At 40.4% G+C, this 13,868-nt stretch overlaps 1 protein-coding gene across 2 annotated transcripts; it reads right to left on the bottom strand.

Moving 5' to 3' along the window:
- Nucleotides 1-4,902: 4,902 nt before the first annotated feature.
- cldn2 (claudin 2) lies at nt 4,903-13,106 on the bottom strand. Of its 2 annotated transcripts, XM_079651526.1 has the most exons (3): nt 13,009-13,106; nt 11,021-11,587; nt 4,903-8,566 (listed from the first exon to the last, which is right to left on the bottom strand). In XM_079651526.1, exon 3 carries the CDS (start codon nt 8,556-8,558, stop codon nt 7,764-7,766), a length of 795 nt encoding a protein of 264 aa, XP_079507652.1. In that variant the 5' UTR covers nt 8,559-8,566; nt 11,021-11,587; nt 13,009-13,106; the 3' UTR covers nt 4,903-7,763. The 2 variants fall into 2 exon arrangements, with proteins under 2 accessions (XP_079507652.1, XP_079507651.1); XM_079651525.1 differs by lacking the exons at nt 11,021-11,587; nt 13,009-13,106 and having other exon boundaries at nt 4,903-9,194.
- Between the last annotated feature and the right edge of the window lie 762 nt (nt 13,107-13,868).

Genomic DNA, 13,868 nt, shown 5'->3' with positions numbered 1-13,868 from the left:
GAGGGAAGTACTTACTGTGTGTGAAATCATGGGCGGACTGGCCATTGGGAATACCGGGAGTTTTCCCGGAGGGCCGGTACCGAAGGGGGCCGGGCGGTCGGACAATTCTTTTTTTATCTACATGTTACCCAATTGTACTGCTCAGTGTCATTCTTCTTTCGGACACTAGAGGGAGGCATTTACATAATACAAGTCGGTCCGGTTTTAAAAGACACTTTGAAACACAGCAGTATCCATAGCGTTTGTTTTTACAGACGATAACGCACATAGCTCCTATAATGACGCTTATTTTAACCGCACATATTGTTGGCACTGCGGCACTGAGCGGTGAATTCATAACTTCAAGCAAGACATCTAAAATCGCTAACTAAGTAATAAATGAATGCTTGAAGTAGTTGTTGTGAATACTGTTAAATAGTATCCAGTTATCATAAAATGATGGGTGGTGTTGTTAGAGGAGATTTATTTTTATTCCATCGAACAGGGCTCTGGGGAAATGTGTTAAAACAAAACAATACTTCTATATGTTAAAAGACTGCATATGTGAAAAGAGGTGCTCAGGATCGTGTGTGTGTGTGCGTGTGCGTGTGTGTGTGTGTGTGTGTGTGTGTGTGTGTGTGTGTGTGTGTGTGTGTGTGTGTGTGTGTGTGTGTGTGTGTGTGTGTGTGTGTGTGTGTGTGTGTGTGTGTGTGTGTGTGTGTGTGTGTGTGTGTGTGTGTGTGTGTGTGTGTGTGTGTGTGTGTGTGTGTGTGTGTGTGTGTGTGTGTGTGTGTACAGTGCACTTATCTCTGGTGTTCTCTCGGTCAGTGAGTAGGTTCAGTTTCTGACCAGATTCCAGTTGCATGTATTTTAGGTTTGAAAACCATTGGTGGATTCTCCAAACACTTCTAGAGGTCTTCACTGCTCCAAAACACTTTGTAGTTTATCAGGAAAAACACTGTTTATAATTGCGTTTATGTGGTGCCTCGAATTTTGTATCTGCAACTGGAAAAACAATCACACGTTGAGGATGAATTTAGTGATGAAGACTATAGATTTCTTATAGACGACCCATACCTTGTCATTTAAAGATAATTATTCAATGTTTGTGTTTACTTTTTGCTGATAACTGTTTTCTCATATGGAATCATTCATATTAATGTACAGTTCCCACTGTTATCCACCTCTTTATTTATGGGAGACACCTTTTCTCTCATTAGTGTACTTGTCTCTGTGACAGTAATGCACATGGGGCGAAGCCTGCGAGCTAGTTCAAGCAGTCAACTCGAGCACTTAAAGCTTACACATCTTCCGGCGCAGACTGAAAACTCATCTCTTTCGACTCCACTTCGAGCGATAGAATTACTAACAAAGCACTTATATACTAGGACTGGCTAATCTAAAGCCAATTGAGTAGCACTTGAAATGTTTTGGCTCTATGAAACCTGATGGTCTACCTATGTTGTAAATGTATTATCTCTTTGATTTCCACACGGCATCTATTGCACGTCTGTCCGTCCTGGGAGAGGGATCCCTCCTCTGTTGCTCTCCCTGAGGTTTCTCCCATGTTCCAATTTAAACTGTGGGGTTTCTCTGGAAGCGTTTCCTTGTACGATGTGAGGGTCTAAGGACAGAGGGTCTAAGGACAGAGGGTCTAAGGACAGAGGGTCTAAGGACAGAGGGTGTTGTATTGTCATACTGATATTCTGTACACACTGTGAAGACCACAGAGACAAATGTAATATTTGTGATATTGGGCTTTATAAATAAACATTGATTGATTGATTGATTGATGTTCAAGTTTGTATCTTCTTGGTCGAACGCACTTATTGTCAGTCGCTTTGGATAAAAGCGTCAGCTAAATGTAATGTAACTTATGCTGCATTCATACTTAACGCCCCTCGCCACTGTACAACCAACCAGAGTCTCCTTAATATGCCGCTCTATTGAACCTGCCAGATCTCTCTATGCTTGCTGCTGCTATTGCTGCAGCTACCTCTACGTCGCTGCTGCTTGCTGCCCCACCAGCACCCCAGCTTCCACCTGTAGGCTCGGGGGTTAGTTATCTAATTATCACTCAATGTTCTTTGTATATCTGTGGATTGATGAGGCCCGAGCCTAGACGCCAAACTCAACTATATGCTGCTTCTAATGAACATGTTAAAGAAACACGTGAGTTGCCTGACTGAAGCGTCTCTGTGACAGTAATGCACATAAAAACTAGAGACAACATAACCTATTTGGATTGCACTGCTAAAATCTGATATGATGAATGTTTTAACTTTTATGAATAACTTATTGATTGTATGGAATATTTAATAATTGTTTACATTTATTAAAATGATAAACCAACAGTGTCAGCAGCATAACGTAATGATCCACTGTCTTCACTATAGGAAATATAATAAGTTAATTGAATCACATGTTTTACTTAAAGTAAAAGTAGTGTCCGTTCACACGAGACCTCTAGAAAGCGCTGGAGATGCTGTAGTACATATGACAGGCCTGTAAGTGGCGCTGTCGTCCTGCCACAAAAGCAGCGAAGAAGACTGGTTGGTTGCCATGGATGCCCTTCTGTTTATTCTCCGCTGTGGCTCTTTTTCTCCCTCCCCGAGACAAGTGTTTGCTCCTACTCTCCGGTTAGTCCACCAGCAGATGACAAACACCCACCTTTCCGCCTCTTCCGAGGAACGAGGGGACCGTGCGGCAGTTTCAGTTAGATTTTCTTTCGCCGGTCAACATGTCCGTTAAAGTTGAAATCTTCCGGACAAAATTAGAAAAGTGCCGGTCAAAGGTCTTCTTTGTTATTTACTGAGCTTTAAAACAAATTGATAACGACTCCCTATAATCATATAAGAATAAAACGCGGAGGACGGAGATCTCTTTTCCTCCCCCTCTTTTGAGAGCCCAGCGGCTGATCCCCCTCTCCTGCAGGGGGGCGTGGTCAGCTGCAGCTCATTTTCATTAAAGCTACGTGACAGAATCAGCCCTTGCAAAAACAGGGCTAGAGCAAGTAGAGCGAAATGAGGCATGGCTAAAATGCATGATCTGTTTGGAATTTAAAAAAAGAACTTCACAGACATGTTTTATATAGGTATGGCCCTACAATATATGTTTCAAATATAGCATGATAGGTCAATTTTAAATATGTGGTGTACTAATGTGTTTTGGGGCTGTAAAATAAAATGACAGGATTGTACGGTTATGAATGCAAATAAGTTAGTTATGATGATATTGACCCGCGAACACCATGAACGGAAACAGCTTTTGAACACAAGGGTTAAATAAATCAAATCTTTGTCCCACTGTTCTCCACCTGAATAAAAACTCAATTTCTTTATGGGAGAAATTGACTTTGTCTCTCATTTGTGTGTTTATCTCTGTGACAGTAAGGCCCATAAAAGCCTAAACACAAAAAGCCTATTTGTATGTTACTGCTGAACTCTGATATGATGAAGCCTGATCTCCTGCTCCTGTGATTACACTCCTCCGCTCCTCTCAGACCTGATGAACGGTTCCCACAGACCTGATCCACAGATAGCTTGTTAAAAGTGAAATCATCACCTCGTGCACTTTGCAGAGCCACAGCACATGTTATCAGGCTGTGTGACAGTGAGCTGACCCAGTAAACACCGCTTTGCTCTCACGACCCTGCGGAGAGTCAAACTGCATCAGTATCGATCAGACTGAACCTGTTGGCTCAGGTTTGTTTGTGTCGATGCTTCTGTGTGCCTTCAGTTCAGGGCTGTGATCTTTCCCTCATTCTGCACTGTAAAAACACGGTTAGAAACTCACCTCTCACAGCTGCACTCTTTACTTATTAACAGCTGCTCTATTCAAAAGCCTTCATGATGAGACACTTAGTGGATGGTTACACTCTAAAGCTGTGTTTATATGATACTGAAGGGAACACTTTTACACAATACACACCTAATTGTCTAAAAATAAACATGTTTTAAAACAAAATCTGCATCTATCTCAGAAAAAGCTGCTTTCTAAGCACTTTTTTGGGGCTTCTTCTTTGTTGCACTTCTATATTTTTATATATATTTTGCATTTGGGAGAATACACTTATTTTGCCTCTTTCCCAGTATGAAGGCACCACACATGTAACACCTACATACAGTATGTTTTGCATGAGACACAGCTAGATTCTTAATTATGGGACTCGAGTTGTATTGCAGTCTCTATATACATTAAGGCACATGTGTCAAACTCAAGGCCCGGGGGCCAAATCCGGCCCTTGGTGGATTTAATTTCGGCCCGCAGGATAATTTCTAATTCCTATTAGATCTGGCCCGCCGGTATATTGCACGCACACCTTCACTCCATCCTGGGGGTCTCCTCAGTTCAGAGCCTGAGCCCAAACATTGATGACCTTGCACCCAAGATGAGATGCCAAGTATCTGAGCTAGCATCACAGAGCAGCACACTGAGTTTAATGGATGTTTCCTTCTGCACTTTCTCTCTCACGACAACAGGGCATGATTGGTTATTTCTTTGAGGGGAATTTTTTCTTTGAAGCTGTTGTTGGCCTGTGGGAAAATGTAATCATAAGAAATGACTCTGGAAACGCTGCAGATAGAGCAATAAGAAATGAATGCAACTGATTATTTAATGTTTAATGTTGTTTTTATAGGCAATAATTTTAGCTTTGTTAGTTCCAGGTTTAATATGTGCAATAAGTTCATTTCAATAAGTTCTGCAATAAACATTGAACTGGTCCGGCCCTCCACTAGTAGCCATTTTTTTATTTTGGCCCACTGTGTATTTGAGTTTGACCCCCCTGCTTTAATGCTTTCATGGTGTACACAATTGTAATTCTATACTTAACAGTGCGGCTCCCTTTCTAATGCAGCTGTCTACGTATTCAACCATTCATGGTGTATAAGATAATGTTTTGGTGGGCAAGAAATCAACAAATGATAATAAGAAAAGTAAGCATTTATTTCTAAATAGAAAACATTGAAACACATTGATATAATGGGTGTGGTGTTGAGTTCAAATCAGTTGGCAAAAGGTTGTTCTGTAAATGAAATAAGCAAAAAACCTCCAGGTATAATAAACAGATAGAAAAAACAAGACTGACAAAAGACTTGATCTTGTTCCCTGTTATAAAGAAAAGATCCTGGTGATAAAGTGTGAGTTGTAAATGTCAAACATCAATAATTATTTTCAATTGTTGGCGATGTTTCCAATAAAAAAGCATTTTGCACCGTGTTTGCAGTTACATAAATCCTTACACTATTAAAACATAAGTCTCACACTAATGACAATATGTATAAATATATGTCCTTAAAATGCCAAATACAGGAGATACATCCTGCAACACCCAGCATATTTCATCATTCAAATAAATGTCAACTCATATACAGATGGCTTACAGTATAATAATGATTATAAGGCACAATATGAATTAACATGAAAACAGCATTGAATACATTTGTGTCGTAATTGTCAGGAATCAGGAAGACAATCAGATTTTGATTTCAAACTTCCAGTGGTGAGTATCGACAAACTATGGATGAAAAAACTGTGATGTGTCAGAACAAAGTTTCAGGTGATGTAATGTAAAGAAATATCGAAGATGGGATCAGGTTTTATGTTGAAAATGAGGGGGGATTTTTACATTATTGGACTTTTCCAATTAGGTTAGACATATTGTTTTAATGTAATCAATAGAAAAAATCCAATATTGATAGCGTTCAAATATTAGAGTTGGCAAAAATCATCTGAAGTTAGTTCAAATATTTGCTGGATATTTAAGATACCAAGAGACCAAATCAATGAATGGCGCTACAATGAACCATTACATTACATATTTACTGCCATGAAAATTATATCCATGCTTGTGTTGTATTTGTAATATATAAAAGTGTTGAATTGTATCGCTCCAATCCTAAACATTTTATACCCAAAGAATTGTCACCATGGGAAACCAAGACATCAGACACTGAGGTTTTGAAAAAAGATTTTCAAATGGGATCAGCGGGAGAAAACATAACTGTGTTTACATTTGGCTGCTGTGAACTTCCTCAAATGTGTTTCCGACACACACACACACACACACACACACACACACACACACACACACACACACACACACACACACACACACACACACACACACACACACACACACACACGCACGCACGCACACAAACCCTAACCTTGTGAAAGACAGTCCCGCTTTGTGAAAATGATAAACAACATGATCAAAGGCTCGTTTAATCTTCACATTTTTGTTAATGTTTATGTGTGTGTGTGTGTGTGTGTGTGTGTGTGTGTGTGTGTGTGTGTGTGTGTGTGTGTGTGTGTGTGTGTGTGTGTGTGTGTGTGTGTGTGTGTGTGTGTGTGTGTGTGTGTGTGTGTGTGTGTGTGTGTGTGTGTGTGTGTGTGTGCATGAGTGCGTGTGTGTGTGTGCGTGTGTGTGTGCATGCGTGCGTGTGTGTGTGTAGTTTGTACATTGGTTTGATTTTTCTACATAATAAATGAGTTGCCATCAACGTAATGGAAATGTGTGACACCCTATAATAATGATAGAGAGAAAAGACTGTAAAAAGTTTCAGTCTAATGGTGTTGTTGTTGTTGTTGTTGTTATAGCTCCTCTGTTGTCATCGTTACCTTTCAACTTTCCAACACTGAAATGCCAGAATTTATTCAACAAACTTTTGTAAAGCTTTAAAGGGGCCATATTCTGCTACATTTCTATTTATTTTTTCTATGTAGTGTCTCTACTTTAAAGAGTCCTCTCCTGCTGATGTTCAGGTGTATATCAGTATGTAGTGTCTCTACTTTAAAGAGTCCTCTCCTGCTGATGTTCAGGTGTATATCAGTATGTAGTGTCTCTACTTTAAAGAGTCCTCTCCTGCTGATGTTCAGGTGTATATCAGTATGTAGTATCTCTACTTTAAAGAGTCCTCTCCTGCTGATGTTCAGGTGTATATCAGTATGTAGTGTCTCTACTTTAAAGAGTCCTCTCCTGCTGATGTTCAGGTGTATATCAGTATGTAGTGTCTCTACTTTAAAGAGTCCTCTCCTGCTGGTGTTCAGGTGTATATCAGTATGTAGTGTCTCTACTTTAAAGAGTCCTCTCCTGCTGATGTTCAGGTGTATATCAGTATGTAGTGTCTCTACTTTAAAGAGTCCTCTCCTGCTGATGTTCAGGTGTATATCAGTATGTAGTGTCTCTACTTTAAAGAGTCCTCACCTGCTGATGTTCAGGTGTATATCAGTATGTAGTGTCTCTACTGGGACATGTCTCCATGCTTTAATGTTCAAAAAGCTCTTTATTTTTCTCATACTGTCTGTGCTGCAGCACCTCTTTTCACCCTCTGTCTGAAACCAGAGCCCAGTCTGCTCTGATTGGTTAGCTGGCCGGCTCTGTAGTGATTGATCAAGCGCTTAGAGATGTCCCGCCCCTTAGCCTATCACGTACGCTATAGCTAATGGAAGCGTGCAAGTGTTACATAGTGATGTAACTTTGTTACAAAAGTAAACAAAGGAATCCAATGGAGGCGTTTACAGGCAGGGGGGGGGAGTGATTTGAGCCTTTTCAGACCATTTACATGCACACAAAACCTATATAACACACTACAGGAAAAGGAAAACCCAAACAATTATAATAGGGCCCCTTAAAAAAATTAAAGACCCCTCACAGAGTAACAAACTGAAATGCAGTTTGTAAGTTGTGTATTCAGTTTGTCCATAAATGCGCAGAAATACAAAAATACATATAATAAAAGTTGCCATGGAGCCACATTTAAAGGTGTGACGGAGTGGCCTCAGACGTATCCTGTGATGTCATATCCTGCGGCGGGCTTCTTGCCGCCCTGCCCTGCCTGAGCGCTGGCCTGCGAGCTGTGGCTGGTGGTTCTTAGCCTGTTCCCCCCCGCCGCCTGCATGGTGGAGTTGTGGTAGGTCTGTGAGGTCATCCGTGCCCCCTGTCCCGGGACCCCAGGATACGGGTACCCTCCCCCCCCGAGCCGCCTCCCCCCCCCGCCTCCTCCCTGTTCCTCACAACACGACACACACAGCATCGCCCCGCCCAGCATGGAGATGAGCGAGGAGGCCAGGCCCACGTACAGGGACTCCCCCAGCTCGAACTTCATGCTGGTGGGCACGTTGGGCTGGTAGAAGGTCTGGACAACTTCATGGGTGGTCCATGCGACCGGGATGAGTGACAGGAAGCCAGCGGACAAGAACATCCCCCCGCTGGCTCCTGCCACTCGACTCTTCATGGCTCCGGACCCCTCCAGGCAGAGCGTGCACTGCATCCCCAGGGCGGCCATGGCTATAGCGAGGATGGAGAGCACCACGGAGATGACCATGAGCGCGCGGGACGCCTGTAGGTTGGGGGGCAGCGCCAGCATGGAGTTGTAGGTCTCGCACTGGAAGGCCCCCGTGCTCTGGAACACACACTCCATCCAGAGGCCCCGCATGTTGGCCACCGCCGTCACGATGTTGGAGCCGATGTGCGCCGAGATCTGCCAGTACGGGAGCACCGTGGCAACCGTGGTTCCCAAAAGACCCAGCAGACCCAGGAAGAAACCCATCAGCTCCAGAGCCGCCGACGCCATGGCAACGACTGGGATGGAGAAGAGCAGAAAGCATTGACAATTGTGTTTAGACAGTGGATGCATTTAATAATGTCAACATTTCAGTTTCTGTAATGATTTCAACTTCCAAAAAGAACTGGGATGGAGGAGACCCAAAAGCAAAATGTTGTCATTGTTTGTTGTTTGTGTTTAGACAATGGATGTAATGTCAAAATGTACTTCCTGTAAAAGTTTCAACATCTAGATTCTAAGCCATGCTATTGAATTTGAAGAAAGCGAAAAACATTAGTCCGTCAACACAATTAAAGCCACATTATTTAATGGACTGACCCAAAAGCATTGTCCTTTGTGTTTAGACAGTGGAAGCATTTCATAAATTCAGTTTCTGTAACAATTTCAACACACAAAAGCAAAATGTTGTCATTGTTTGTGGTTTGTAATTGATAATAATTGAGTTCCTGTAACAAATCAATGGATGCCGTCAGCCGAACATAGACTTTCAATAAAAATCAAAGCCACTTTAATGTTTTTTCAATCCTATATTAGCATTTTAAATCCCCAAACAACCATCTCTGCCATCATATTCACTTTATTAGACTGTAACACTACTGCAGTTGAGAGATGAACATGTGCAATATAATCTTTTTATGAGTGGCTGCTTCTTCAATACATTCATATCAAAAAAAGTATTTTTCTTTACTGCTACACATTTTGAATAACAGTATACATAAAGTATAAGATTAACACACTTAAATACATTAAAAAAGATACCGTAGTCAATATAAGATGTTTGTTAGAAGGTGAAATCTAACGCAAACAGTATCAAGTTTACTGTAGCAGCTTTCAAATGAGCTGAATAAACTCTATAAGTGTTGACATTTATTTTGGTGTAATTGCCAGATAAGTTGGTTGTCATCCATTTTGGTTTGTTGATATCATTTTGTCATTATTTTCCTTGAGAGGGTGATGTCAGAAATGGCTGTTATCTCACTCAAAATGACTGTTTACGACGTGAGAGGTCTTTACTGGTCTTCTGGTAATGACAGTGTGTAACAATCGGCGTTACCTCGGCATTAACTGTCTGGAAAACATTGGCAGAGTCCAGCCACCTGTCACTGACCGAGTTAGGCTAAAAAAACCCACTGCTGTAGGTTTTAAATCAGAAACGCTGATACAGACGTTATGGTGGACAAACTGACTCACTATTGCAACACAAGCACATGTCAGTAAACAGCTTAGATTTGCAGTGGTGGGAGAAGCACTCACATTTTTTACTCAAAAGTAGAATTAACATTTCAAGTAACACTCTTGAATTGATTCAAAATGTCTCTTAAGTAAAGGTACAAACGTATACAAGCCAATGTAATCCAATTTTGAAAAGTAGAAGCAATCATTAATGCCTATACTTTCAGTGTAAGTAAATAACAGGGGAAGTATCATGGGGATACATTTTACCACCTGCATGCAGTGTCGAAAATGCATGAATTTTACATTACATATCTCTAAAGACTGTTTCTCAAAAGTCTTTTTTTCTCATATTCAGAGACGGAAATCTCCACTTTTAGATACACGCACGTTTCCATTTTGTATTTCTTTTTTATATTATTTAGGTTTCCAATGAGGGGTATTTTATCTATTATCGTTAGCCTGGATTTGATCACATTTTAAAACAAACAAAAAATGCAGAAATCTATAATTGTTCTGGCTTTTGACAGTATTTACAAAAGATATCCAAAATCCCCTTTGTAAAAACCTTTGACTCAAAAGTCAACAAAGGAAACAAGAATTTTGAACCTAGTTGTTTCTCATATTCGGGGTCAGAAATCTCCACTTTGACATCCCTTACATACATCAAACCTTCCAGTTTCATTCCTATCAATATTCAGCATATTCAGATTTGTGGTTTGTGCTAATTTATACAACACTTCATTCTTAAAAACATGGCACAAATCGATTACTTTTTTGGTCTTTGACCCCATTTGATATCCAGAACCCTCTCTGTAAAACCCTTCAACCAAATAAAACATTATCTTTTAAACTGACTTTGTCTAATGTTCCCATAATGTTAGCAAATTAGCCAACATTTTTTAAAATAATGCCTAAAGTGCGTAATTAAACGTAGAAATTCTGAAAAACAATTACAGTAATCTACGACGGAAACATCCTGTGAACATTATGTGTCCTCTGCTTGTACCTCATACACTCAAAATATTAATATGTACCACACACACACACACACACACACACACACACACACACACACACACACACACACACACACACACACACACACACACACACACACACACACACACACACACACACACACACACACACACATACACAGACACACACACACACACACACACACACACACAGACACACACACACACACACACACACACACACACACACACACACACACACACACACACACACACACACACACACACACACACTTGCTGCCAAATGAAATGCATTACCTGTTATTGCAGCAGCTGGTGAAAGACTCAGATGCGTTGAGGGTGTGATTCTGTGTTCAGTTCAGGATCTGAAGTTGCAGGTGGAGCAGAGGTGTTCAGATCCTCCTCTGATGTTCCTGTTTTCCGGCTTCTTCCAGCAACAAGAAATCTGTGTTTTCCTACGTGCTGTCTCAGACTCTGACTGCCTCCTCAGACCTTGACATAGTCGCAGCTGTTGTGTCGCTGCTGTACTTTTAATAAGCACTTACTCTGCTGGCTGCGTTGGACCAAAGGGAGCCAAGAACAAATCTTCTGATGAAGAAATACAATCCTTTGAGTTTTGATATGCCGCCTGTTGAAAAAGGCTCTCCACTTAAAGCAGCAATACTAGATGTGACTGCCTCTGTCACTGTCTCTGCTCAAGTGTGTGATTTCTGTCCCTCATCCAGACCTTCACCTCCTGTCACACACACACACACACGGTGACAGTGACACACACACATGCATCATCATTGGTTAATCATTGTCTCATCTGTCATCTCTCCAAAACAGACGGCTCAGTCCGGAGAATAAACGTGAAGCAGATCCCTGAAAGAAGATGAATATTTCAGGATATTAGTTCTCTCTATGGTTGAGTGGAAAATGTTTAATTCAGCAAAAGATTTAGGCGTCATATTACTTTAATGGAAGAAAGAAAAGTTATCCTTTCATGTTACGGGGAAAGTGTCTCCGCAGGAATCCCAAAATAGCTTGTGAACATTTTTTGTATTTTAAATTAAAATGAGAACTGGAGTTAAACAGCCTGGAGCAAGGACAACGAGGATCTTTTTTCACTCTTGAAATAATTAGTTTCTATCTAAACGAAGTTTAATCGAGTCTTTCATTTTGGGATTCACAACAGAGAGGTTCTCCCCGGAAAGACAGACTGGAGGTTATCAATGTGTGTTGGTACTTGACTTTGTCATTTGTCAATTTTTCAAACCTTGCTTTGTCATTCATCTGGGTTTGCAAATGCAGTATAACGTCTACAAAGGGACCAAGACGATTAGACCACAAAGAGACAAATAACGATGACAAGGACCACAGAGTGAAATATAACAATCAAGGACACACAGACAGAAATGTATAAATCACGCACAAAAATAACCACAAGAGACACAAAGAGATACAAAGTGAATACAAATGATGAAGAACTGACACTTTATGAACACAAAGTACCACAAAATGACCACAGAGACCCAAAATGACTAAGAAGTGACACTTAGTGACCACAGAGCAACACTGAACGTCTCCAAAGATACACTTAATTGGACAAAATGTCAACAAAGACACATAATGTGATCACAAAGAGACAGGAAACTAAATCAAATCAAACAAAATGACCACAGAGACCCAAAAGGACTAAGAAGTGACACTTACATGTAGTGAGGAGAAATCAACACTACATTTCAACAAAGATACACAAAACTGCAGAAAAATAACTACAGAGACACTTAATGTGACCACAAAGAGACTCAAATACTTTCAAATTAAACAAAATTACCACAAAACAACTTTTTAAAAAAAACCTATACATTCGATCTTGCAACTCCGTAAGATGATGGGGCCTGTTGCATATCAGCACCCCAGCCCACTGTCTCATAATCCACACATCATTTTATCTGGGCTAAGTAAAGCTAGTTACTTTGAATGGCACATTGGAGAATACCTAGTGAAAAAATGGAAACGTTGACTTTTTTGATTAAATGTGTTATGTCAACAGATTTCACATAACTTAGTTGAAAGCATTAATATCAAGTTTAAATAAACAGGCTCAACTTAATTGTATTGCTTTCAACCAACCTAATCAAGTTTCAGTTTTTTCAGTGTACACAATCCTGTCATACTTTATTGTGAATTTATTGCTCATTTAAGCTGAGACCAAACTTGGCTGCCTGTTTGACATCACCCTCCATCAGCTGCTGATCCTGAGAGCTATAAAAACATGGAAACAAACAAATAAATCCTACCATGTCAGAGTACCTCCAGATGTTCCCTCCTTCATCGGTCAGTGTATGTGTCACTGTCAGAGGTTCTGGTCACACAGTTCGCTGCTGATCCCGTCCTGAAGCTCCAGTGTTTGCTTTCTAATCCCTCGGACCGGCGCCCACATTACAGCAGCATCATAATGGGATTATGGTGTAATCCAGTCACTTCCCCTCCGCCACAGAACCAGAGGGCAACGTCCACACGCTCTCAAACACTGAGCTTTTATTATGAATCACAGAGGGGCATTCTCTGCATATTAAGAAGGCGGCTCAGGTCAGCTTGTGATTCTTTGTTACTCTGTTGTGACGGCTGATGGTTCGTTAGTTTGTCATACGAACAGTACAGTTATGCCAATGAAGATTTTAGGTCACAACAATTTACTGTCAATGAGTGAGAGTTATCACGGCCTAAGTATCCTTAGAACATGTCTTGGAAATTGGTATTAAAACAAAATATGATGTCTAATTATATCTTGTGGTGTGTATACATTATATACACTTATGGTTTTCTCCTTTTCTTTTGTCTGTATTGTTGTTCTTGATGTCGACTGATAGTTTGATATTTCTTCTTTTATTTAGTTATATTTTTGATAAATTATGTTTATTTGTTATCTTAAATCAAAATAAATCAAAAATAAAACATAGAATATATTGGTGTGTATAACGCCTACAAAGGGGCCAAGACGATTAGACCACAAAGAGACAAATAACGATGACAAGGAGACAAAAGGACCACAGAGTGAAATATAACAATCAAGGACACAGAGACAGAAATGAATAAATCACGAACGCAAATAACCACAAGAGACACAAAGAGATACAAAGTGAACACAAATGATGAA

The sequence above is a fragment of the Notothenia rossii genome (genome assembly GCF_949606895.1).
Source record: "Notothenia rossii genome assembly, chromosome: 9".
In the NCBI taxonomy this organism is placed as follows: Eukaryota; Metazoa; Chordata; class Actinopteri; order Perciformes; family Nototheniidae; genus Notothenia; species Notothenia rossii.
The sequence above is the reverse complement of the archived record's forward strand: the minus strand, read 5'-3'. Positions and strand labels throughout refer to the sequence as shown.

Bases quoted from the DNA above. Each gene is read 5' to 3' on its own strand.
- cldn2 (XM_079651525.1), bottom strand. From the start codon at position 8,621: ATGCATCCACTGTCTAAACACAATTGTCAATGCTTTCTGCTCTTCTCC.